The following is a 27705-nucleotide window of genomic DNA, read 5'->3' on the forward strand; positions in this document are numbered from 1 at the left end:
AGAATGGTTTCATTAACTGAGGACAAGATGAGGTCATTGAAATCTCCCTAAAATGCCAAAGACTGACAAACACAGGCTATAGGATGAGTCTTAAAGCAGTGGGATCAGGGTGACATCAGAACGAGGTGATAGAATATAGTCTACATACATTCTCCCCAGGCATTTGGAGCTTTACAGAGCCGGTCTCTGAGTAACTTCAAATTTGCACAGAGAGATGGAGGTGGGACTCTGCCTCAGTTCAGCCTCGCCCTCTCCCCTCTGCCTCCCCACCCAACATCCAAGCACGTGGAGTTTGCATGCACCCAGTGAAGGCTCCCCTCTTCCTGCTTGACCCACGTTCTGCTTCTCATCTTCCAATACCCCCACTGTCGGCGAGTGCTAATCTCTCTTCCATGGCATGTACAGTTTGGAAAGTTTCAACAAAACAGAATTATTAATCTCCTTTTTTTAAAAAAAAAAAAAGTCATCTTCCTTTCTGCAAGCTCCTACTGTCAGTGGTAAAACTGAGGCCGATGCAGCATCAACTGAACAGCGGGCAAATAAAATCCGGATATGAATATTGGAGACCAGAAGCCTCAAGCCACAGTTTTAGGTTTCCTGCACGTTTTTCCATGCTAGTATTTCCAGCAGTTGCACAGAAAAATGCTGAACGTGGCAGTCTCTTGAGAAGTGGTGCCATTGTCTCAAACATTCTCCTCCTCCCGAGACTTACCTCGGTAGAAAAGTGAGTCCCGCCAGGGCCGTGAAGGAGGGTAACCGGCGGAAGGTAACAGGGGCACAGACACGTGGGGAGCACCAGGTCCTGGTGTAAGTTACGGCTTCCCTTGTCTTCTCTGCTGTGAACAATAAGAGCATGCAGAGCATCCATTCCCAGCGTGTTTGTGGCCTTGCACTGCCTCGAGAATTCTTCATTTTCCTGTCTCTGAAATGTCTTAGTTTGTGGGAAATGGTTATCAAAACAAACAGCTGCACGTGTTTACTTTTTTCGAACACGGTTTCTCTGTGTAGCTTTGTGCCTTTCCTGGAACTCGGTCTGTAGCCCAGGCTGGCCTCGAACTCACAGAGATCCGCCTGCCTCTGCCTCCCGAGTGCTGGGATTAAAGGTGTGTGCCACCAACACCTGGCTGAGTCTGTTTACTTTTATTCTCTCATCTGGCATCTACCCTGGTTTGAATAGAAACCCACCCCAGCCAATCTGCCACTGCTCAGTGCCATCAGCCACGGCACCACGGGGCTGTCTGCAGTGAAGCCGCCACACAGGTGGTGGTGAAGCATTCCTGGCCTCAGTCTCCCAGAAGACTGTGTGACTGCATTAGAAAGTGATATTCCTTTATGTCGAAGTGTCCATAGGCTGTTCGTGGTTACTCTAAGAACCTCTGTGGTTTATGGTGCTTTAAATGTCTCCTTTTATAAATAACTAAGACATACTTCTTAACAGTGGGTTCTATTTAATATTAGTTTATTTGCCTTTTACAGCCCAAGCTCTGAGCTATAGTGTAAAGAAGAGGCAGGTCACAGGCTACATCCTGTTACATCCTCCTTGGTGTGCATATTCTCATGGTTTTATGTGGGAAAGCAAGACCTTCAAAAGCTTAGGTATAATTTAAGAAAAAAAAAAAGAAGGAAGGAAGGAAAGTGAGGAAGAAAGGGCTTAGGTCTGTCAATCATGTGTGCCTTGATCCTCCAACTCTCCACCCAGTCCCAGTTTGCACTAATAACAGCTGCAGGCCATTTCGGTGAGAGCAGTTTCCACTTAACCCAGCTTCCCCTCCACCCCAGGTTCTGTAAGGAAAGAGAAAAGTAGAGTTCGTGATTCTTAAAGAGCTGTTTCCAAGCCTTCGTTGTCACAGTGGAGTAATAACAGTTAGCAGGAACTCCTAGGCAACGCTCCTGAATACGTTATCCAAGGACCCCGACAAGATAGTGGAATTGGAGTGCGCCTCCTAACTAAAACTGACCTGAAGTACAGCTTCCCTGGGCTCCCTCACCACCAGTTCATGAAGGAGAGAACCCTTCAGATGACATCGTTCAGCATTAGCATGTCCTCCCCCCCCCCCCCCCCCCCGCACTGCTTCATCAAATGCATGCCAGTTGCTTCATAAAGCCACTAAAACGAGGTAATGTTGTCTGAGAATTTTTCCTGAGAGCCAAGTAGTTTTAAGATCCTTTAGGGCTGGAGAGATGGCATGCTCACAACTGCCTTTAACTCCAGTTACATGGAATCCCAAACCCTCTTCTGGCTTCCACAGGCTTCTCCATGGTGGTGTGCACATAAACTCATGCATGTACACACATGCATAAAAATAATAAATAAATTCAAAAAGACCTTTCCTCTTCATTACCACAGACTCATGAAGGCACACACATGCATAACAATAACAAACAAATAAATAAATAAATAAGACCCTTCCTCTATATTACCACAGACTCATGGAGGCACACATATGCATAACAATGATAGACAGACAGACAGATAGAAAGAAAAATACCCTTCCTCTACCACACAGGAACATTCTGAGTAAGTACCGTATTTCTTTTTACTTCCTCATTCTTAAATGAGAAAGCACTCTTGACTTCCTTCATAAATTGCCATTAGAGGTAGTAAAAATTATGAAAGACTGTTTCACCTTTCATATGAAGAAATTTTATGTAAATGATATAACTTTACATTTTTGTTGGTGGTGACATATTTTTTGTTGTTGTTTTGTTTTTGAGAGAGGGCTTTTCTGTATAACAGTTCTGGCTATACTGTAACTCCTCTGTAGACCAGGCTGGCCTCTAACCCACAGAGATCCGCCTACCACTGCCTCCCAAGTGCTGGGATCACTGCCTGGCAACATGATAAATTTTTATAACAAAAGGTTAATGGAGGGGGAGGAGATGAATAAGTAGAAGGTACTTTATTCATTTTGCAAATAAAGAGATCTCAGCAAAAAAAGTAAAAAAGGAATTTGGAATTCTGGGACCAGAACCCCGAACCACCAGTCATGTGCAGATAGAAATTTGGGGTGTGCTCGGTTGCTCCTATTAAAGCGTGATCTTGGGCAACAGACGCTTCAACTGTGATTCCACCTAAAAGCACCTTTCTCCAGATGGTAATGTGCAGGGTTGGGGATTTAGCTCAGTGGTAGAGCGCTTGCCTAGCAAGCAAAAGGCCCTGGGTTCTGTCCTCAGCTCAAAAAAAAAAAACAAAAACAAAGGATAAAGGAAATGCAAATGGTAATGTGGAACCAGAAGTATACCGCCCTCATGACCACCCGCCAATGCCCCGTGTTCTCACACAGAGAGGATGCCTGTCAGCTGTGGGCATTGCTGGCCTCTAACCACACCTGGGCTTTATCCGGTCCTGCTCTCCGCTCTCGGTTAGCATATCTGCAGTCATGTAGAAATTCCTATGCCCAGGCCACAGAAAAGAGCTATCAGGAGGAAAGACCACTTTTCTACACATACAACACGCACACGTTGTCTTTCCTGGGTTCAGTTCTTCCTAATGCTCCCTCCATGTTAGTGCTAGAGGCATTCTCTCCCTATCTCTAGATTCTTTCTCAGGAAGCCTCTTCCAACAAGTATTTGCCTGTTGTCTTCAGCGTCTGCCCTTGCTACGTACTTCTGATCAAATATCCTCAAGTCTCTTTTGTCTTAAGGCAGGTGTGTGTGTGTGTGTGTGTGTGTGTGTGTGTGTGTGTGCACATATATAGTTGGGTTTTGAAGAGGCTACACCACTTGGTCTGAGTGAAGAGCAGAAGTGATTGTTTGCTAAGCAAAACAGAGCTCTGCTTTTAGGACAATGTCTACACAAAGCAGTCTTGGGGTGTTCCTCCCTTAGAGCCCTGCCTACTCCTGGGGAGGGTTCTTCCTCCTCTTTCCTTAAACCTACATGTGTTGTGCTCAAAACTGGAAAAAAACAAAAACAAAAAACAGTCTTATATAGGGCCTAGGAAAGCAACTGACCTCTCAGCACTGTGTGCTATGGGACCATCAAATTGTTATATGCATTTGCAGGCTCTCTTTCTGTCCTTACATGGTGCCTCTGCAGCGTCGACTCAGGCTCTTCCTGTTGACATGCCTTTCTCTCTCTCTCTCTTTCACACACACACACACACACACACACACACACACACACACACACATTCTCTCTCTGTATTTTCCAGTATTCCTCTACTTTCTTTCCTTTTAGGTCCTCATCCTGTTCCATGATGGCTCCTCCACTACAATCCTCATCTGACCCCAAATCTAAAGCTTCCTATTGGCTGCCTACCAGACACCTACCAGGAAGAGCCAACGTTGCTCCTCTCCAGACCCTGCTTGGGAACCACCGTTTACCAGTGGTCTGAGTCTTGTTTAGTTTGTCCTCTTTATTTCCCACCTGCAGTCAGCGACTGCCCGGCTCTGCTTTTGCAGCCCCGATGGTGCCCTTCTCCATCTGTGCTGCCGCTCACTGGCCTTGCTGTTTCCTCCTAGTAAGCCCCCATTCTGGTAGAATCTTGCCGTCTGCAATGGCAGTCTCTGTTTGAAGTCTTTTCATCTCCTCCCACTGCCTTCAGGCAGGAAAAGACCCCTGTAGTTGTGACCTGTCCCTTCATTTCCCACCTCATTTAGACATTCTCCTTGTCATCTCCCTGAACCTCTGCCTGAGCTGAATTCGACTCTTACATTTCCTAGAACTCAGCGTGCTGATGATCTTTTGAACATGCTGCTCCTTGTCCTTGGAAACCCCCATTCCTTGTGTGGTAATTCATCTGGAGACTCAGCTGTGCTGTCTGTCGCTTGCTCTGTGGAAATGTGCCTGACCACATTGCTCTCCTGAGTGTGACTGAAGCGATGTCCCCTGTACTCCCTCCTGGTGGCTCTTCCATTGTGTTAGTCCTGTAGCAGCAATGTCCATGAGGCTGGGAGATAATCGCCCTAAGATATGCATCCTTAACAGATTTTGCCTCAGAACTTACTGAGAAGACTCTCGGGAATGCTGCTGAGCAAAGTGGCCTTTCTGTCATCGAGACCATGCTTTGAAATGCACGCCCATTCACACAGGCATGGCACAGTTATAGACTGTGCATCCAAGCTGGTCTCTAGATCCAGACACCAGTTTTTGGAAATCATATCCAGTTGGAGACTATACGTCTTGATACCAGAGGGATAGAGTCAGCAGCATTTGAATGTGGAAAATTCTGTGAGGACAGCCGCATTTCTTTAACTGCAAGAGAAAAGGGAAGTTGGGCCTGGTTACACAGGCAAAGGTCTGGAACCCAGCTACTCGGAGGCTAAGGCAGAAAGATGGAAATTCAAGCTTTGCCTAGGATAAATTCAAGGCCAACATAAGCAACTGAGACCCTGCCTGGAATGTTTTTAAAAGAGCCCTGGGTATATATCAGCAGTACAGAACTTACCTAGCGTGCACAAGAACCTAGGCTCAGTCCATCCAGTACTGGGGGCCCAGGGGAGTCAGGGAAGTAAACACTAGAGAAGAAAGTTACAAGCAATTGCACGTATGCAGCTTTGTTTGTTTTTTAAATCCTAATTTTTATTTTGTTTTGAGGCAGAGTCTTCAAACATAGGCTGGTCTAGATTCAAACTCACCTTTTAGCACAGGATAGCCTCAAATTTGAGGTCCTCCTGCCTCAGTCTCCCCAGTGCTGGGTTTACAGGCTTGTGCCACCCACCACGCCTTTTGAAAACTTTTTTTTTTTTTTTTAAACAAGGTAACTTAGGCTAGCCTAAAACGCAAGGTCTTTCTGCCTCTACTTACCAATGCCAGGATTGCAAGTGTGTACCACATGCCTGGCTGAGTGATGACTATTGTATGTAGGATGTATATTGTTATTTTGCTGAGGATCTGATGTAATTTTTTGCAGATAGCAGATCCCAAGGGCTTTAGAGTTTTTGAAGATCTAGTCCATACAACCCCAGGAAGTAGTATTTCCTTCAGTGTCTTACAGACCTTGGTGAAATGGTAGGAATCATAGAAAACAAAAACCCAGACTCAGAAGTGAGTTCCTTTTAGATAGCTTAAAATTTGGCTTATTTTGTTTTTAACATACAAAATTGATAAAACCTCAGCTCTGCCAGCCTCTATGGGTTTTCTTGGTTTGGTTTGGTTTGAGTTTTTTTGTTTGTTTGGTTGGTTGCTTAGACAGGTGGTTGGGTTTTGTTGGTGGTAATGGTGGTGGTTTTGAGACAGGGTCTCCCTGTGTAGCTGTGGCCAGCCTGGAACTCACAGAGCTCCACTTGCCTCTGCCCCCGAGTGTGAGCCGCCACACTCAGCTGGTGTAACCTTCTTAGTGTTCCTTCTGCTTACAGTGTGCATCAGCTACAGAGCAAGTTTGAGGCTAACCTGAGCTACATGAGGCCTTGTCTTTTTAAAGTGTGTGTGTGTGTGTGTGTGTGTGTGTGTGTGTGTGTGTGTGTGTGTATGAGTCCAGGTACCTGGAGGACAGAGGCATGGGATCCTCCAGATCTGGAGTAGCAGGGAACCCAGCTCAGGTCCTCAGGAGAAGCAGCAAGTGTTCCTAGCTGCCTTGCCATATAACTCCTCCAGCCCTTCCTGGTCCTTCTCCTCTTTCTCCTCCTCCTTTTTCTCCTCCTCCTCCTATTATTATTATTATTATTATTATTATTATTATTATTATTATTAGTTTATTTTAGTAAGTATACAAAATAATGGATTACTTTAGGACATTTTTGTACACTTTGCTCGTATCCATCCCCCACATCCCCCCCCACACACACACACACGCGTGCACACGCGCTTCCCACTCCTTCTCTTCCTCCCCAGTACCTCTATGTCACTTGGGTGTGTGCTGTGTCCCTCCTCACAGTTGTTCCAGGTCTTTGTCTGTCATCCCATGCACCCCCCCCCCAGCTATTCTAATACAGCCTGGAGACAGTGCTGTATCCAGCCATGTATAGTAACTAATGAAGATACACAGCTCCAAATCCAGTCCCAGGTCGATTTGATTGTTTTGATTTTGAGACAAGGTCTACCTGTGTAGCTCAGGCTAGCCTGGAACTACAATACTCGTGCCTCGGTTTCTTGAGTGCAGGCATGCACCATCACACCTGACTTAGTTTTATTTTTAATGGAGCATACCGTTAAGTTATTGCTATTCTGAGTATCCCCATGACTTTGAGCCAGCACACTAGGTCCAGCTTGCAATTTACTCCAGAGGCTTTTCATAGCCAGACCATCTACATTGTCAGTTACCTTTGTTGCCCAGTCATCTTTTAAAAAACAAAGCCAAAAAAAGTCTTTATTCTCTTATTTTCATTACTTTCAAAAAATTGTTAGAGACCTCTCTGGCACAAGGTGGTGTCCCAGAGTAGCTGAACCTGTGGTTTTCTCTTCTTCCTTATTAATTTCTACCTCAGAGTAGAAATTGCCTGGGAGTGTTTATCTGAGTACGACTACATCTGAAAACTCAGTTTTGTTTTTCTTTAGACCACGTCTTCCTAGCTGCATGGAAAGCTGAAAACCGGAGTCAGCGGTGTGGGGTTGTGTTGTTGGATTGTGGGGCTGAAAACCGGAGTCAGCAGTGTGGGGTTGTGTTGTTGGATTGTGGGGCTGAGGACTGACCCACGGAGCTCGTGTTGGTCGACAGGCCTCCACCACCAAGCCAACATGCCCTGTGTTGCGCTTCAGACAGTCTCTCCCTGAGTTGCTGGGACTGGCTGGCCTGCAATTGGAGAACCTCCTGCCTCAGGGTCTGAAATACTGGGGATTGTAGCTATGAAGCACCATTCTTGGCTTCAGCATGTGCTTTAACATTTTTAATTTATTTTTGTAATAACTTTATGGTAATTCTTATTAATGGATCCAGTTTCCACTTTGAATCTATGTTCATAGAAAATAATCTGTAATTCTGTAATTTCAGTATAGTTTTAAAGAAATGGAGGATCCCAGAGATGCCACCTACACCTAATAACCTGAGTTCAATTCCTAGCATGCACATGGTGGAAAAAGAGACTCACTTCTTGCAAGTTGTCCTCTGAGCTTCTCTCTCTCTCTCTCTCTCTCTCTCTCTCTCTCTCTCTCTCTCTCTCACACACACACACACACACACACACACACACACACACACACACACACACACACACACACACACACACACACACACACACACACCAGGAATGAGTACATTCTGAAAGAAAGGCACTTTTAATGTCTTTAATGATAGTCAAAGTCATGAATCATACTTTTTTGTTTATGATCATCATTATTGTTGCTGTTAGTTTTGTGATATAGGGTCTTTCCTGACATAGTCCAGTCTAGACTTGAACTGCCTCAGTTTGCTAAGTGCTGAGGTTACAGGCATGGACTGACATGCTTGGCTCCCAATGTTGGGCATATTCCTCAGCTAATCAAAACGTGTTCATTAACCATCAAATATGTGTACAGTCAGAGCTTACCTTTTCTAGGCTTAATAGGCAAGTAAGGAAAATATAGTTATTGTCTCATTAGAAACAGTATGTCTTTAAATTTTTATACACTATGATAACGCCCATGTTTTCCATATAGAGAAAAATAACTATTGAATAAGCACAGAAGTCACTACCCTAATTTGAAGCACAAATTATATTTTAAAAATTATAGTTACTGTTATTGCTGGTGGGGGATTTGCCACAGCTCACGTGTGGAGGTCAGAAGACAACTTTGTGGGGCTGGTTCTCTCCTTCCACCATTATGTAGGATCTGGGGATTGAACTTGGATCTCCAGGTTGATGGTGAGCACCTTTATCTTCTGAGTCATCCTGGTGGCCTACGAAAGGCTACATTCTACCTATGAAAAACCTTCGGTTAGGATCTCCACTCTGGTTCCAGCGTCTTCTTTGCTTGTATATTAACTCACTCAGTAGACAAGTATTGGTTTGTTTTCATTCTAGAACTGGTAGTTAGGGGGCAATAAAGCCGACTACTCTAAAATCATATTAGTGATAGAGTAGAGGCAACGAAAACCCAGGGTAAACATCAGATACACAACTACACAGTACAGACGGCATGGACCTGCTTCATGCAGACAGGTTGGTGCTCTGTAGGAACAGCGCCTCACCCATTCTTTTCTTGTTTTGTTTTAGACAGGATCTTGCTGTGTAGCTCAGGTTAACCTCAAACTAGCGATCCTCCTGCCTCAGACTCCAGAGTATTGGGATCACAGGCAGGTGTCACTACACTCAGCTAAACACCCAAGTTCAATCCCCAGAATCCACATAATAGTAGAAGGAGTGGATCAACCCCACAAAGTTGTACTCTGACCTCCCCATGTGTACTGTGGCAAATCCCCCACCAGTAATAATAGTAAGAATTCTCGGCCAGGCGGTGGTGGTGGTGCATGCCTTTAATCACAGCACTCAGAAGGCAGAGCCAGGTGGATCTCTGTGAGTTTGAGGCCAGCCTGGTCTACAGAGCGAGATCTAGGAAAGACACCAAAACTACACAGTGAAACCCTGTCTCAAAAAAAAAAAAAAAAAAAAAAAAAAAAAAAAAAAAACTCTTTTAAAAATTACTAAAAATAGGGCTGGAGAGATGGCTCAGAGGTTAAGAGCACCAACTGCTCTTCCAAAGGTCCTGAGTTCAATTCCCAGCAACCACATGGTGGCTCACAACCATCTGTAATGAGATCTGGGGCCCTCTTCTGTATACATAATAAATAAATAAATAAATAAATAAATAAATAAATAAATAAATCTTTTTTAAAAAGTTACTGAAAATAATGCTGAGTGATGGTGACTCATTCCTTAAATCCCAGCACTTGGGAGGCAGAGGCAGGCCGATCTTTGAGTCCAAGGACAGCCTGGTCTACAGAGCAAGTTCCAGGACAGCCAGGGCTACATAGAGAAACCTTGTCTTGAAAAAAAACAAAAACAAAAAAAAAATTGTTAAAAAATATTGGGTTGGGGATTTAGCTCAGTGGTAGAGCGCTTGCCTAGTAAGCTCAAGGCCCTGGGTTCGGTCCTCAGCTCTGGCAAATATATATATGTATGTATGTATGTATGTATGTATGTATATGTATATATGTGTGTATATATGTATATATACATATATATAATTTTTTGCTTCAAAATTGGGGCAGTGACTTCTCAGTCCCATCACTATCTCGGGAGCTCTAAAGGGTTCAGCTTTGTTAGTCTGTCTTTAGAAACCCACACCTGGAGCCAGTGTAGCCTGACTGGGCAGGGGGTAGGCATCCATTTCGAAGTTGACCATGGCGGTGTATGCCTATGATCCCAGAGCTGGGTAAGTGGAGGTATGAGAGGTCAAATGTTCAAGGTCATCCTTGACTTCATAGCTGGAAGCCAGCCTGTGCTAACTGAGAGCTCTTGTTAAACAAACAGCAACAAAGAAGACATTAATTTTATCATTTTCCTCAGGCTTTGAGAGGTGGGAAATTAAGAGCTATTCTCTTCCTGCTCAGAACTCTGACTCACCTGAAGGAACCAGCTAGAAGAATCTGTCCAGTTATTTGAACTTTTGTGTTTGGCTCTTGGTGTTTTCTAGCTCCTGGATGTAGTTTCCCAACTAGCCCAGCAGAATCTGCAGTTGCTGGTCCTGGGCCGAAAGCACATGCTTATACCAAGCTCCAGGTGGAGAAAGGACGAGATGGAGCAGGTGCAGAGGCAAGCCCACTGTTTTTTTGCTGATAACATGTGAGTACTGGAGGGAACAGGTCAATTAGCCTGGGTTCCAGTCATCTACTTATCAGCTGTCTATTCTGTCACGTGGAATGCTTGCCTGAGTGCATGCAACCTCATTTAAAATAAAACCAAAAATGGGTTGGAGGCAGCCTACAAAGTCTACAGTAGAGCAAACTTATACATAGATGAGGACATCATCCTGAAGAAGAAGAGGAGGAAGGTCAGGAGTCAGGCTAGCACTTAGAATACACACCATAAAATCCTAAATTGACCATCGAGCAGACACTCAACAAATATGAACGCAGTGCTTGTTCTTGGTGACGACAACGACAAAGCCCTTTTAGTCACCAGACAGCCTCACCGTAGCCAGTGTCAGTGCTGTGGGAAGTGGAGCTGTGGGAAGGATTCCTCACCTCACAGCGCTCATCCCTCGTACAGGGGGCAGCAGAGAGCCGAAGTCCTGGCATAGGAGGAAGCTGGACACTGGTAAAGTAAGAAGGCCAGTATGGATGGGTTAGAACAGCGACCAGGAAGGAATCTTTGGGGGCTGGGATGCAGTTCAGTTGGTAGAAAACTTGCCTGGCCCACGTGAAGCTCTGAGTTCCATCCTCAGCCCCACGTGGAACCAGTTGTGGTGACCACCTGAGATCTCAGCCCTGTGGGGTAGAGGCAGGAAGATCAGGAGTTCAAGGCCATCCTCTGCTCTACAGAGGCCATCCTGGGGTACATGAGACCCTGTCTAGCAAAGGGGGGGTAAGTGGGGGGAGGGAAGGGGGAGGGAAGTCAGAGAGGAGGGAGGACCTCACAAAGGGTCTGGATTTACTCTAATAGAGAGGAAACTGCTGTGGGGCTACAGCTTCCCAGGAAGCCAAAGGAACGTGGAAAACACGTTTCGTTACACAGTGTGCAGTTCAGAAACAGAAAGCAGCTATGCAGGGAGATGGGAGAGCCTGGACCGTACAAACAAATGCTCAGCGTCCTCACGGGTTTTCCTACCACCTACACTGGCGCACATGGATTTGCAGCCTTGCCTGGCTATCACTTGGCAATGTGTGAGCCTCGGCCCTAAGTCTAGGACTCACTAGTTCAGAAGTGAGAACTTGAAGGTGTGTCAGGCTCCCACACAGAATTTCTTCTTGAAAGGGTCAAATGGCTCTTGATAATGAAGCGGGAGGCCAATTCTCACTGAAATCCCAGACCAAACCACCTTTTCAAGCCGAGAGGAGGATTTTTGTTGCTTCAGGAGCAAAGACTTGATCTTCTTGATGTCACTCTGGCAGTGTGGGTAAGCATCAGGAGTGTAGGCTTGTTTCAGATCGCAGACCTGCCTCTCCCACCTGGGAAGGTATTTACTTCATATATAATCTTCATGAGGTTGTTGTGGCGGGTGAATGAGTTGATAGTTATGACATGGAAAATCTGGCACCAAGTTCATGGAAAGCCTGTATGTTCATTACCATCATCATTGTTGTTTTTCTTATAGAAAGAAACTAGATAAATCATGTGCTCTGACCCAGAAGTCTCTTGGAAATGGTCTTGGTGCCAACTTGGTCCAGACCCTTTGTGAGGTGCCTGTACCTTGGCCTGAAGTTAATGTATCTGCTGAAAGTCTAAGCTCTGTTATAAAGATTGATTCACTAGTTTTCTATGTCTCTGGATATAATTATTTATACTTTTACTGTTAACTTGTGTTCTCCATTAATGTACCAAACAAACCTTTTCAGACATAAAACAGAGCATAGTGTAGTGAGTCCTGATAACCCCCATGTAAATGTGACCCTGCTCTGACATTAACTCATCTTCTTCCACAGAAAACCTCGGTGGGTTTTTTGTTTTTGTTTTTTGGGAGAAGGTCACAACCCTGTAGCCGAAGCTGGCCTGAAAGTTTCTAAGTCTCGAGCATTAGCGGTCCCTCCCCTGGCTTTCCAGTGTTTCAGGTAGTGTCACCAACTAAGGACTCTGGGCACCTTTTGAGGGTCACTCAGATCACTCTCAAGAAATCGGGGCACCTCCAGGGAAAGTCCGAAGAGAAGTAGCTGGGGCCTGGAAAAGAGTCTTACTCTTCTTCCTCCTGCCTGCTGCAGCTCGGAGGATGATCCGTTCCTGCTGTACGCCACCCTGAACTCAGGCAATCACTGCAAGTTCATCACCAAAGATCTGATGCGGGACCACAAGGCCTGCCTGCCTGACGCGCGCACCCAGCACCTCTTCTTCAAGTGGCAGCAGGGACACCAGCTGGCTATCATGAAAGGGCTCAAAAGGTCAAAACTGACTCTGCAGGTATGGGGTCTGTCTAAGTGATGCTAACAGTCTTGTCTCAGGAAAGAGTGCGGCTCGGTTTTTAAAATGTTGAAAGTTCTAAATACTTCGTTTTTGTTTTACTTTGGTGTTTGGTAGTTAGCCAGTTCCTAGAAAGAGCATCTGTCACCAGCCGACCCCAAATTGATTGACAAATTAAAACATCTGAAACTGTGCCTTCACCTATACTTAGAAACCCGTGTGTTTCCATCTTCCTGTTTATTTGAACTAGCTTGAAACTTCTTATCCTGTCATGCTTTTCCTTTTAAACACCTTTTCCTAGTTTTTAATTTAAATTTTTAAATTACATTTGTGTTTTCGTGTGTGTGTGTGTGTGTGTGTGTGTGTGTGTGTGTGTGTGTGTGTGTGTGATTAGAGACTAACTCAAAGCATACACATATTAGGCAAGTCCTCTACCACTGAACCACATCCCCAGCCCAGTTTTTACTTATTTTGGGACAGGCTAGCTTTGAGCACACTGCACATAGGCAGATCTTGACTTTACAATCCTCCTATGTTACTTGCAGGCCCAGCTAATGTATTGTACTCTTTTTTCATTTTAATTATGCATTTGTGTGTGTGTGTCTGTGGTGTCTGATCATCCATGCTGGTGCCTAAGGCACGAGGATCCTGGACCTCTGGAGCTGGAGCTACCCAGTGTGGGGCCTGGGAATGTGCTCAGGTCCTCTGCTAGAGCAATGCACTGAGCCTTCTCCCCAGCCCGTGTGTTATATTCCTGAAGACTGCTAAGAGAGTGGACTCTAAGTTTTCTCATTGTGAAATAAAAAGTTGGTAACTTATAGCTTGAGTGGCCATCCCACAGCGTCTGTGTACTTCACAACGTGTTGCACACAGGACTATAGATAAGTTTATTGATTTAAAAAATAAGCTAAATGGAAAACAAATTTATAGGAACGAGTATCCCATGACATCACATCAATTATTAAATCAGCAAAATCAGGACTGTATTATGGGAAATGATTCAAAACAATTGACCTGGTTTCCTCAGAAAAACAACAAAAAGGGAAAAATGGAAGGAAGTTCAGTGAAAATGGGGTGGGGAGGGAGGCTCCGACCAGAGGATAACTGAGCAGCCCAGTCTCTCGGAAGGAAGCAGCCCTGTTTTACTGCCCACTTAACAGAGAAACTGTGAAATAGATGTATGGAATGTGTAATAATAGGGAAAATACAAACAGTAGAAATTCGATGAGGCTGAGGAACTGTTGATTAGTCTGATACACATATATGCATACGTGCATTTATGTATTTTAATATATGCATGCATATATAATTTTTAATCAGCTAAGCTTTCCGCGTGTATCCCCGTCAGGTCTGAAGCTCTCTAAGTAGCCCAGGCTGGCCTCCACACCCTCTTGTCTCCTTTGCTGGGATTACTGGGTGCTTTGCTACCTTTTTTTGTTTGTTTTGTTTTTGTTTTTTCGCGACAGGGTTTCTCTGTGTAGCTTTGCGCCTTTCCTGGAACTCACTTGGTAGACCAGGCTGGCCTCGAACTCGCAGAGATCTGCCTGGCTCTGCCTCCCAAGTGCTGGGATTAAAAGCGTGCGCCACCACTGCCCGGCTACTTTGCTACCATTTCTATCTGATGTCTGTGCTGGGGAAAGGCTAGTAATAGCATTGATCTTAGAATTACAAAATAAATAACATTTTTTAGAAGTACACATCTGAGATTCACTTCAAGATAATCTTGAGAGAAAGCTGTTTTTCTACTTTCTACATTTAATTTTTCTCTTTTCTACTTATAAAACCAATAAACACGGGGTTGGGGATTTAGCTCAGTGGTAGAGTGCTTGCCTAGCAAGCACAAGGCCCTGGGTTCGGTCCTCAGCTCAAAAAAACTAAAAACAAAAAACAAAACGAAACAAAACAAAAAAAAAAACACCAATAAACACAATGAAACAACCCTATAACTTATAAATATGACACTCCTATAGAGAGCCCTTATCCTTAAAATGAAGCCCCCCTTCTACATTATTTTGTTTATTGTTGTGGTGGTTGGAGAGATGGTTCAGTGGTTAGTGCTAGCCAAGTTCCAATCCCTGCACCCACATTATAAGCTGAGTGTGTTCTTGCACATGCCAATAGCCTCAGCAGTGTATGGAGTAGAGACAGGAGGATTGCTTGGGCTTATTAGCTTCCAACCTAGCAAAACCAACAAACAAAAAAACCCAGTAGCTCCAGGTTCAGGCAGAGACCCAGCCTCAAAGGAACAATGTAGAAAGTGGTGGAAGTCTCTGGCTTCTGTGCACACACAAGCCTGTGCATCGGTACGCCTGTGTACGCCTGTGCATGGGTACGTACATGTGCATACACCACACACACAAGAAGGAAGGAAGGAAGGAAGTCAGTCAGTCAGTCAGTCAGTCAGTCAGTCCGGTGTCAGATAACACACATGTTGCTCTTCCAAAGGCGTCAGTAGCCCATTGTTGTTCTCACCATTTGGCTCTCAAATTCCTCAGAATCCTCTCAGCTATGACACAGTGGTGCAGACAACTGGAGACTCCTGGCACATACCGTATGATGAAGACCTGGTGCAGAGATCATCCTATGAAGTGCCGACCAAATGGCTATGCCTCCAGGGAAAGGCGCAGGCACCCGCCCCGTGCTGAATTTTAACTGGACACCTGCTGGTGGTGGCGGAGAGCCTACACCCATGCTAATTTCAGGCATGACCTCCATCCTTCCTGAAAATAAAAAGATTTCAGTAGCACTGTTTGCTTCGCCCAACAAATTGAGTTTTAGCTTTGTCCAGTTTTGTTTCTGAGGCGGGGTCTTGTTTTGTAGCCTCGGTCCTGCACTTTATACTTCCTGAGTGCTGAGGTTACAGGAGCGGCCACCACGCCTGCTGTGTGCACTACAGGAGATGGGACATCATAGGGCTCCATGGGTGCAGGGTCCAGCCAGATACATGAAGCCCTGGCCCAACAAACTGACTTCTGAGTTAAGTGGGGAAAAAATAGCATCTTTTCATAACTAGCTGAACCTCCACCACCCCCCTTTGTTTCTAGAGTTTTATCCAGAACTGGGGGTCCTAGCACAGAGTCTTGGTCCCTGTTCCTCTGCTGGGCAGCTCTCCACATAACTGGGAAGAGGCAGCCCCCTACGGTTGCTCCTGCTGACTTAACCCTCCAGGCTTACCCATTGGCCCTTCTCTGTTTTATACTGTAATTATATACCTTTCCAAGTGGATCATGGTATTGGTGTGATGTGGTATGCCAAGATGATATTCAGAAAAAATCTGAAGTTTTTTTGTCAAAATTTTAGAAATAAAAACTCACTTTGTAGAAAACATAGAACAGGATTTTGAGCTGGCAAGATGGCTGAGTGGATAAAGGTGTGTTCTACCAAGCCTGACGACCTGAGTTTGATCCCTAGGACCCAGGGCAGAAGGAGAAACTGAACACAGAAGTTGTCTTCTGGCCTCCATGAAAGTGTGTCTCCACACACGCGTGCACAAGCACACGCACACTCACACGTGATAAATGAAATGTAAAAGTAAAGAAATAAATTTAGACATGATTGTAAATGGAGAGCCCTGGAAGATGCTAAGGACCTTGTTTTCTAGATCCCTGAACTATGTAGTGAGCTCTGTTCACACCTCCAGGCTGTGCTCAGAGCCCTGTTTTTTGTTTTGTTTGTTTGTTTTTGTTTTTTGTTTGTTTGTTTGTTTGTTTGTTTTTTGAGCTGAGGATCGAACCCAGGGCCTTGTGCTTGTCAGAGCCCTGTTTTTTACGTTAGTTCTGAGACAAGGTCTCACTGAATTATCCAAGCTGTCCTTGAATGTACCGTAGCCCAGGCAGGCCTTGAACTTAGCATCTCCTCTGCTTTAGCCTCCCAAGTATCTGCAGACCCGTGACATTATATGTGGCTTATTTTTAAAGAAATTATTCTGGTTATAAGAAAAAAAAATTTTTTTTCCCTTTTTCTTTTAACAGCTCTGACTGTCCTGGAACTCGCTCTATAGACCAGGCTCGCCTTGAACTCACAGATCAGCCTGCCTCTGCCTCCCAAGTACCAGGATTAAAGGTGTGCGCCACCACACCTGTGTAAAGGGTTTTTGGTGGTGGGGGTGATTGGAATAGGGGGTGGTTTTTGTTGGTGGGGAGGATATTGAGCAGGGTCCTGCAATGGATCCCCGTCTGGCCAGGAACTTTCCGCCATCCATCTGCCCGAACTCCCAAGTACTAGGTTGCAGCCGTGAGCCACCATGCTTGCTTAGATTGAATTATTAAAATTGCCATGAAAGGGGCCGGGGAGAGGTCTCCAGTGGTAAAGTGCTACCCAAGCTGGAGACCTGAATTTGATCCCTGCACTCACATGGAAAAGCTAAGCTTAGGGACATGTGCTTATGATGCCAGCACCAGGGCGGGGGTCCAAGACAGGCAGACTGCACACCCCGACTATCTACTCGGGTGAGCTTTAGGCCATCAGAAGAGCCTGTCGGAAAAATCAAGGTGGCTGGCTTCTGAGGAACTGCTCCGGAGGTTGCCCTCCGGCCTACACATGCGCACACACAGATAACTGAGCATTTATGTTAAACAGTGCCATCTGAAAGGCTTGTGGTAACTCTGGCAGGAAAAGATCTTCCCGACTAAACAGAACTGAGTGCCACTCTTCTCTTGGGTACTATTTAAAACCTAATCCAAGAAGGAAATGCCTGAGAGGTCATTGTTAGCAACTTGAATCTCCAATGTGTTAGGAGAGAAATTCAAGGTCAGGTGGGACAACCTCATCACTCCCGGCTGAGCAGAACATTAGGGTTCGAGTTCAGCTCCCATCTGCATATCAGTCCATTACTAAAGAAGGTCTCCTGGCCTGTCTGTGACTACATAAGAATAGAATGTCCGTGTCCAGTAGGTGCCAGCGGAATCCCTGGCAGTTCTGGCCATCTGGCTTTTCTGGGGCAGAGTGGAATCCTGGGCTGGGGGAATGGGACAGAGCATCCACCCCCCATGAAACAGCTTCTCTTGGTGGTGGATATGGCCAGTCTCCGAAAAAGTGAGTTCTTTGTGGCCCTTGTTGCTTCAAATCTGTAGAAAAGAAAGAAGTCATTCTTGGATTGTCTTCCTCTTTAGTGACCTGGCCCTAGAGTTCAAGGCTCCCTTTCTTTTTAAGACAGGGTCTCAATTCTGTAGCCCAGAACTCACTATGTAGACCAAGGTAGCATACATACCCAGTTTTATGTACATATATGCCCATTTCCTTGTTCTAACAATTTTCTGTAGTGTTTTCTTCAGATACATTATTATATACTCATAACAAGGTAAGTTCATAGAGCCAACTGGGACTTAGATGTGGTTTAAAAAAAAAAAAAAAAGGCCCTTGGAGCTGGAGGAAGGAAACTCAGGAATTCAGGGTCATCTTTAGCTATTTAGCTAGTTCGAGGTCAGCCTCAGCTACTTGAGACCCTGTCTCAAAACAAACAAAAAAGACTTTAACTGACCTAAACTAGGCCGTTCTGTATAGTGCAACGTGATTCTGCATTATCAAACTCCTACTCAAGGATTGCTCATGTTCAGAAGAAACTGTTCCCAGAAGCTGTCTCAAGTAAAAGGCCACGTCCTTTGGCACTTGCTCTCCAGCAGGAGTGCTCACATCCTTGATGAGATGGGTCCTTTCCAAGTCAAGCCCTCTGATCTCCAGCTCATAGAGAAACCTCTGGCCAGGCTGTGTTTGTGAAGCAAACTTCTAAAGAACATAAAGAGCCTTTTGTTTTTCAGAGCAAATCATGTGGGTTTTGTTGCTATTAATCCAGGAACAAAGGGAAGTTTATGTGAGAAAACCATTATTGAACATTTTGTGCTTTGCAAATGTCAATAGAATATTTTTCTTTGATTTCCAGAATCACCACAGTCTCCACCTCTCACACTAGTGATTTTTGGCCCTCTGTAATTTGGTTTTTTGTTTTTTTTTTTGTTTTTTTGTTTTTTTTTTGGAGCAGGATCCCATTGTGTTACAGTTCTGAGGGGCAAGGTATCCTGGCAGTCAGGAGCCAAAGAATACCACAAAGTCACACTGTACAGCAAACCTCACACAAGAGGGTAGGTAGCTGCCTCTGCTCAGGCAAGAAGCGCAGGGAACTGAGCAGAATGCAGGGTTTATATAGGATTTCTTGGGGGTGGAGTTTTCCAGATGGCCTGAGATTGGTGAGTTTTTGTGGTCTGATCTTGGGCAAGCTCAGGGATTGGTGGATTCTGTTTCTTGGCTCTGGTCTTGGGCTTGGGGTAAAGTCAGGGTTTGGGTGTTCTTTCCTTGGTCCTTTTACCTTGCACATACCACAGCACATATGGAAGATGCAGGGACTGAATGCAGGTCATCAGTCTTGGTAGAAAGCACCTTTACTTCCTGAGTCATCTCATCAACCTAGGATTTCCAAGTTTAAAGATTTTTGTTTTTTCGAGACAGGTTTCTCTGTGTAGTTTTGGTGCCTGTCCTGGATCTTGCTTTGTAGACCAGGCTGGCCTCGAACTCACAGAGATCCACCTGGCTCTGCCTCCTGAGTGCTGGGATTAAAGGCATGCGGCACCACTGCCTGGCCAATTTTTTTTTTTTTTTAAACGTTTGTGTGCGTGTGTGTGCGCGCGCGTGTGCATGTGTGCACGCGCGCGCACGCGCATTCATGTGCTTCACACATGGGGAGAGCAGAAGACGACTTCAGGAGTTGGTTCTGTCCTTCCAATCGTGGGTCCCAGGAATTGAACACGGGTGGTCGGGCTGGACATCAGGCACCTTTGCCCACTGAACCATCTCACCAGCCGAGGATTTCAAACTTTTAAGTTCATCCCTTGGACCACAGCCTCTTTGCCTGCCCTAGTCCCTCAACACAACTACCAGTTCCTTGGCCAGTTTTCTTAAGGTTTATTTTATTTTTATTTATGACTTTATATCTGTGTAAGTGTGTGCTGAGAGTGTGTGGGTGCTCTCAGAAGATCACTGGAGCTGGAATTAAGGCCGTTGTGAGCACCCAGTGTGGGTGCTGGGAACTGAACTTGCTTTCCTTGGAAGAACAGCAAGCACTCTTAACTGCTGAACCATCTCTCTAAGCCACCCTTGACCAAATCTTAAGCCTTACAAGCTTCTCTACTGCCTGTCCCCTTCTGGGGTCACCTGATCTCCCCATCCCTCTCAAAGCATTCCATGCAGCCGATGACTTCAATCCCAGCAGATTCTTTCATTCACTTCATCTACTATAGTGTCTTCAATTCCAGGCCTAATTTCCAGGAGCCAAATTCCTCTTCCTTCACTACTATGTGCCATTCCACATTGCTGGGAAGGCCATGGAGTTAGACACACTCTCCATTGGAGGACCTCCTTGTCATCTAAACTCCTGAAGGTGCCCTCTCGATCTTGCCTCCGTCGTCCGCTAGTGCGGAAAGTGGGCTGGCCGTGCACTAGTTCTCATACTGGAATGGGCTGAGGATGACCTAGGGATCTAACTTCAAATGCTGCTTCTGGCTCGGAGTTTAGCTGTGCACTAGCGTGTGTGCATAGCTGGGTTCAGTGCCTGGTACCAAAGGAAGATGATTCAGGAAGAGCATCCCTGGTGATGCCAATACTGCAGTTTATAATTTCAGTAGAAGGGACCTCAGTGAGCCCCAAGATTTTATTAACGACATGTTAATTTGTAGCGTGTGTGTGAGAAAACCACCTCAGTTGTCATCCTCGGGAACACGCTAAACTTCCTTCATTACAGGGTCTTTCATTGGCTTGGAGCTCAGCTCGATTGACCAATGAGCTTCAAGGATCTTCCTATGTCTACCTCCCCAGCGCTGGGATTACAAGTGCTTGCCAGGTCTTTTTATGCTGCTTCTGGAGATAATACTCCTGTCCTTATGTTACTGAGGGAGGCAAGCACGTCATCTGTATGTCCAGCCCCTGTTCGGAATTGCTGTTACAGAATTGCATAGTCTGACTTCTGAATTGTGATTGCTTTCCTTAAAGTGACCGTAGGAGTGTGTGTTATCTAAGGGGAGCAAAGGTGTAATGGAACCTTCTAGACATATCAACTAGAAAGAGAAAAACTGAAGGAAGGAGTGGGAGGACAAACATCCGTCTGTCCTGTTACAGTCTGCCTCACACTTGCTCCAGAAACACCCTCTGCCCTTTCCCCGACTTACTCCATACTGATGAGCATTTGGATAGTCTCCAGTTTGGGCCTATTACAAAAACCCTGCTTGTGACTAATAATGGGTAGGAAGCTAACGTCTGGAAGATGGTTTTTTTTTGTTGTTGTTGTTGTTTTTCTGCTTTCTTCACTTTACACCCTCATAAGCCTTCACCTACATAGTTTATCTGTCCAAAGCCTAATTCCAGTCATGCTACTCTGTTTGCTCAAAAACACCGACCAGCTGGGCTGTGGTTGTAGCTCAGCCTAGCAAGCGTGGAGCCCTGGGTGCAACCCCTGTTATCACATGAGCCAGGTGTGATAGCACGCACCTGTGATTCTAGCATGTACTTGTGACTCCAGCACACACCTGTAGTCAATCCTAGCACAAACCTGTGATCCCAGCATGCACCTGTGATCCTAGCACTCAGGAGTAGGAGGAGCAGGAAGTTTAAGGTCATCCTCGTCATGGACTACATTAGACTTTGCCGAAAGCAAGCAAGCAAACAAAAAACCAAGTGTGGTGGTGCATGCCTGCAATTTCAGCACTAGGGAGGTTAAGGCAGGACAATCTAGAGTTTAAGGCCATCCTTGTCTGCATAGCAAGTTTGGAGACAGTTTGGGTTATCCTGTGACATTGCCTCAAAAACAAAAAACAAAACAAAAAAAACCCACAAAACAATAAAACAAGTTTCAAGGTCTCCCTGTTACCTTTCAGCTAGAGCATAAACCCTGTTAGCATCCAGGGTCTTGTCCCTTGCCTTTGCTTTGTGTGTGTGTGTGCGTGTGTGTGTGTGTGTGTGTGTGTGTGTGTGTGTGTGTGTGTGTGTGTGTTCGTTTCAAGCTGTTTTCTTCCTCTGTTTCAGAACACCCTTACACACACTCCCAGCTTCTGACCCTACTTGGTTCATCTGTGTGTCTCCAGAGCAGTTAGCTGTTTCTTGTCTGTAGACGTGTTTCAGTTACGTTGTCCAACTACTTTGGAGAAGTTGTTTGAAAATATCTTCCTGATTTTCAACCTCCTATGCCCACTTCTCCTTTGAGTGAATTCCCCCTTCGCTCCTCGGAATTTTGTCTGTGAACAAAACGCCCTTTGTGTGAAGTTTGGGTCTCTCAAGCCCTGGCAGAGGAGCTAGAGGAGAAAAGTGTCAGTGACTGACTGGATGTTCAAGATGCAGTTCCTAGGCCAGCGCTCAGGAGGTAGATGTAGGAGAATGAGACATTCCAGGCCAGCATTGGCTAGATAGCAAGTTCTAGGCCAGCCTGGACTAGAGAACCTGTCTGACAAAAAAAAAAACACCACAAAAAAACAAAAACAAAAAACAACACCCAAGTGAGGCGGGGGTGGGGGGTTCATTTCTAAATCAATGAATGAAATACCTGTTTAATGTTCAGAAGCCTCATTCATTTGCATTCTCCCTCTCCCTCCAATTACCCCAAGAGGATATGGTCTTTTGAACATCAGCGATGGCACTTTTGTGGTAAGAAAATAGGAATTAGAGGAAGCCAATTCGGAAACCTCAAAGAAGAGGAAGTGTCTCTCAGCTGAAGGGAAGGCTGCTGAGTTTTATTTCCTCTTTGCTCTGGACTCTCCTGGTCCCCCACCCACATCCTTCAGTCAGGAAGCAAGGTCCAGGAGGAACAAGGGAAAATCTAAAAGACCCGCCACAGCCTCGACAGTCACGGCCACTGGCAGATGTTTGCAGTCCCACACCCCTGTCCATTCACAGGTGCAGCTGAATGGTGTGGGACAGAGTGAGTAAGAACAGGCCACTTTCTAAATAAGGAAGACTTTCACTTCGGAATACCAAGTGTGCTCAGGTAGTTACGGTTCTTGGCTCTTTACTGGGAATACAGCAAATTGAGCCTTGTTCACCAGTCCCCTTTCCGCGGAGAGAAGCCGAGTTCAAATCTAGTAGTAATTGGTTTTGTTTTCATTGTAGTAGTTCATTTTATTTTTACTTTGCCGTTAGAGACAGAATGGTCCCTTTTCAGAGAAGAAACTGCTGTTGTGACCACTAGGTAGCCTGTGGCAAGACTCAGATTCAAACCCTGGTTCTCCAAACAGAGCCTGCGTGGGCTCAAAGTCCAGGACTTTGTTTCTGTCTTCCCTGACTTGCTTTTCACGGGACCATTTGCCGTTCTCTGAGCCCTGAAAGGCTTCCGGTGTTATGCCTAAGGGGAAGCTGTGTCACAAACCACCAACGGTTCAGGCTAAGCCAGCTGGGCTCTTCCTGTACCTGGGCAGACCATTGAGACTTCTTAAGGAATTCACAGTTTTCTTGGCTTCCAGAAACTTCAGCTGAGCACTGGGTCTTCACTGAAGGCAGTTTGGAAAGAACCAAAGAAACATCAGAAGTCTAAGATGATTATAGTGAAGTTTTTATAGCTAAAATCCAAGGGTGAGTAGCAAAGTGAAGGTCTTGGCTGTGCAGAGGGGACAGTGGATGGTTATAGATAAACGCCTTTGGGATTGAACCAATGCTAGTTTATTCCTTTTCAAATCAAACAGCATTTATCGTTTTGGGTAAATGCTGGGAGAATATAGGCACAGAATTATATTGACTGGTAAGGAAGGGTTGGCACAGAGAGAAATGACAGAACTGGAGTGTGCTGTGTTGTTAGACACAGTGTTGTACCCCCTTTAGTCTCGAGAGTAGGAGAACCACACTGAATAGCATGGACCAGGGCAGCTGGGGACCACTGCTTAATAGAATCCTGTCAGATGGGAGTTTGAAGACTATGAATTAAAAATATAATGAAGTTGGAGCTGGAGAGATAACTCAGCTGTTACGAACCCTAGCTGCTCTTCCAGAGGTCCTGGGTTCAATTCCCAGCACTCACATGGCAGTCCATTACCTTCTGTGGCTCTAGTCCTGGTAGATGCAACAACTTCTTCAGGCCTCCTTGGATACTGTGTGCACCTAGTGCACAGACATACTTTCAGGCAAAACACAGATACACATGATTTTGTTAAAAAGTGCAGGTATTAAATTAACTTACGTTTCAAAAATCACATCCCAGCCCACATTTGACCTCTCATTTGTCCCTGTCCTGCTCATGGATCCTAGAACTAGAACATAGATAAATTGCCTTTTCTCCTTTACAATTCGTGATGAGGATTACTGGACTGCTGCTACCAGGTGCCAGGAGAACCTTCCGACAGAGATGAACCAGAGAGATTTTTCTTAAGTGAATGGGAGGATTCAGACAGAGTCTTGTCTTCAGGGAATCCTCTGGGGAGACTGAATGGTGAAAGTCTGGCTAGGGAGGGCACAGAATCCCACATCCCTCTCCTTGGTCAGGCAGTTCTGTCCTGTCTGCAGCCGCCTTTAAGGGGAATCCCTACTCTCATAGGCTACTTAACTGTTACATGGATGAATTCACAAGGCATTGTGTTTTAACACCTGATAATATCACAAGGAACCACAGACCTCATTCTTCTCTGTTCCCTACCTCATTGAAACTACTGGGAGAGTATTTTAAGTTATGGACTTTTTTGTGTATGGGGGTAGGTGGGAGTGAGGTGGGGGGCAGGGGGATGAGAGGAACAGGAGTCGAGTCTTGGGCATAATAGACAAATCAGTCTTTACTAGAGACCCCAAGGGCAGGATTCTTATCTTGACTACCAGGCGATTCAGCATGTCACCAGGAAGGCTACACCTCCACTCTGTACTTTTGCCTGGTGGGTAACCCCTACCTTCCACTTTCTTCTATCCCCAGGGAGAGTGGGGGCATGGCCGAACGGAGGCCCCCCAGAAAAATTTCCAAGACTCACGAGATGTCAAGTCATCTCTAAAACTTTTCAAAAACCCAGAAAGTCATTTCAAAAAGTCTGACTTGGTGGCCACGCAGAGGGGAAGAGCAAACTTTCCATAGAGACAGCAGGCTTGCCCCACAGGCTTGTACGAAAGCAGCGGCAGTACCATTGCCCAGACTTCAGTGACAGCTCCCTGAGCCAGGGGAAGTCCACTTGGCTGAGTGGGTTAGCTGCTGCCCAGGGCGCATGTCATGAAGCCTGCTTCCAGGGGATTTCCCTTTGCAATGGAACTGGCAGAGTTTCGTCTTTCTGAAAGATTTCCCACAGGAATACATTTGACTCTGTGGAAAAATCTCAAATGTGGATTTCTCATTTAGTCACAAGTTTCTTCAAATAAAGAAAGTCAACACAATTATCCTAAGTAGTAAGAATGGATATTCTATGAATTGTCTATTGCTTACTTCATGCTAGGCCCTCTTTGCTTGATGGCTAAACTGCCCCTGTCTCATCTAAACGAGGTTCTAATTCTGTCAGTGTCTGTACTGAAAATAAACCTGATTTCTTTTTTTTTTGTTGTTGTTGTTGTTGGTTTTTGTTTGTTTGTTTGTTTTTGTTTTTCAAGACAGGGTTTCTCTGTAGCTTTTGGAGCCTGTCCTGGACTAGCTCTGTAGACCAGGCTGGCCTCGAACTCACAGAGATCCACCTGGCTCTGCCTCCCGAGTGCTGGGATTACAGGTGTGTGCCACCACTGCCCGGCCTAAACGTGATTTCTTTAAGGAAATGTTACAATATACCATCCCAAATCATATATACCTCTTTCTCAGCCTCGGTAAATGCAGCCACACCCTAAGAGATCAAGATTTGTTTGAATCTGTGAAATCTCATGGCCTTGTTGGGTGTGTGATTTAAAACATCCCAATCATACAAGGTGACAAAAATCTAGTTATGTCTACCGGAGACTTATGACTATGAAACATTTCTCTGTTATTACTTTGTCTCCAGTTTTCAAGGAAGCGGAACAGTCATTTATTGAACTATTGTGATCCAAGTCCTGTTCCAGGAGTAGTAGTGGATATCATTGATACCCAGGCTCTGCTCTGCCAAACTGGTGAAGCCTAGACATGCAGTTCTTGGAGTTAAACCACATAGCTGCCAATATTTCACCCACAGAAGCCTGCTTGGACTGGAGGTGTAGTTTGGTGGTAGAATGCTTACTGAGCATATGTGAGCTCCTAGGTTCAACCTTCAGCAACACCAAAATAAACAGGCTTCTCTGGAGCAGCTCATAGATAACAAAGTGTCCATATGCCAATTAGATCCCGTGTTTAACTGTGCAGTGGCTGACATTGACAAATTAGGGCAGCCTTATCCAGAGGCTCTGAGGATGGTCAAAGAGCCAAGATTTCAACAATTGCGGCACACAGAACCCGTGCCGATGACTGCTTGGTACAGAGTTAACTGGGCACAAGCGGCACAAGTGATTGTGACCCTAAACAAGAAGTTCCTGTCATGTACATTTCTGACCACAGATACGTCACCAAGCAGATGCCAGATGATTTCGGAGCTGTACGGTTCTATTTTGTTGTTGTTGTTGTCTTCCGAGACAGGGTTTCCCTGTGTAGTTTTGGTGCCGGTCCTGGATCTCACCCTGTAGACCAGGCTGGCCTGGAATGCACAGAGATCTGCCCGGCTCTGCCTCCCGAGCGCTGGGATTAAAGGCTGCCCAGCTCAGTTCTATTTCTTACAAGACAAAGTTCCTCTGCTTTCCTTTGACCAATGTTATTGGCAGTTCATTAAACATCCAAAGCATGAATTATTCTAGTCACCCATGTCTTTATTATGAGCTGACACTCTCTTTTGTGCTTTTTGAAATATGTTTTCTTGAGGATCCAAGCCAATAAAAGACAGGAATTCTATGTAGTGGGCAGGAAGGTTGAAAGAGACAAACTGGTAGAGATGGGCTTCAACAAGAGGGCCTGGGCATGGGTGGTCCTTGAGGAGTAACCAGGCAGTGGGGGAGGAAGCAGAAGAGGATAGTTTATGAACAGCCCTGGTCCCTAACCTGGATGTCAGGCTTCATTCAGCAGATGGTAAGGAACCCAAAGGAATCTAGGTAGAGAAGCAACTTGAGATTGCTCTAAAAAAGTTGACACACAAAAAAAACTAGTGTCCCAGGGTAGACCAAAGGGCTCTAAATCTGAACAGTAGGAGAAAGAACAAAAAGCTGAAGGAGAGTCACGTCACAGGTGTAATCAGCAGCATTCAATAACACAAATGGGAAGCAATATTGCTAACAGTCCTCATTTGCTAGGTACTTAAATGCTAGGGACTTTGCTTAGCTCTTCTCATTTACTCTTTACCCCCATAGAGTGGATCTTATTATGCAAGTTAGCAAGAGAATCCAGCTTGGGTTAGGTCACATATCTGAGAACTGTTGCAAAAGGAATTTAAATTCAAATTTAAATAGAAAATAATACACTTTTTTTTTTTTTTTTAAAGTTATCTGGTCAGTGGTGGCACACGCCTTTAATCCCAGCACTCAGGAGGCAGAGGCAGGTGGATCTCTGGGAGCTCAAGGCCAGCCTGGTCTACAGAGTGAGTTCCAGCCAGAACAGCCTCCAAAGCTACAGAGAAACCCTGTCTTGAAAAACAAAAACCAAACAGTTTGCATTTACATGAATACGCCACCCTTGGAGTATCCTTGGAGGCCGATACCCAGTAGCCGAAGCTACAGATGGTTGTGAGCCACCCAACATGTGCTCAGTAGCTTCTCTGGATGAGCAACTGCCCTTAACCACTGAGCTACCTTTTCAGCCCCAAGGACGACATTCTTAATTTATATGCTCTAAAGGATTTAGAGCATATAAGTTAAGGATTTGGGATTTATATATAAATATAT

The 27705-nt window shown here is 45.3% G+C and overlaps 1 protein-coding gene across 3 annotated transcripts in view; it reads left to right on the forward strand.

Annotated features, from left to right (window-relative positions):
• The window catches only part of LOC118595743 (protein only RNase P catalytic subunit), a 97792-nt gene extending 81563 nt beyond the window's left edge, over positions 1 to 16229 (forward strand). For 2 of the 3 annotated variants that reach the window (XM_036206509.1, XM_036206511.1), the window contains exons 6-8: positions 10490 to 10638; positions 12711 to 12906; positions 15402 to 16229. In XM_036206509.1, coding sequence (XP_036062402.1) covers positions 10490 to 10638; positions 12711 to 12906; positions 15402 to 15551 — 495 coding nt within the window. In that variant the 3' untranslated portion in view covers positions 15552 to 16229. The remainder of the gene's footprint in view (positions 1 to 10489; positions 10639 to 12710; positions 12907 to 15401) is intronic. The other variant, XM_036206512.1, reaches the window with a different exon arrangement.
• Positions 16230 to 27705: the final 11476 nt, after the last annotated feature.

Source organism: Onychomys torridus, chromosome 14 (assembly GCF_903995425.1).
Source record: "Onychomys torridus chromosome 14, mOncTor1.1, whole genome shotgun sequence".
Taxonomy (NCBI): Eukaryota; Metazoa; Chordata; class Mammalia; order Rodentia; family Cricetidae; genus Onychomys; species Onychomys torridus.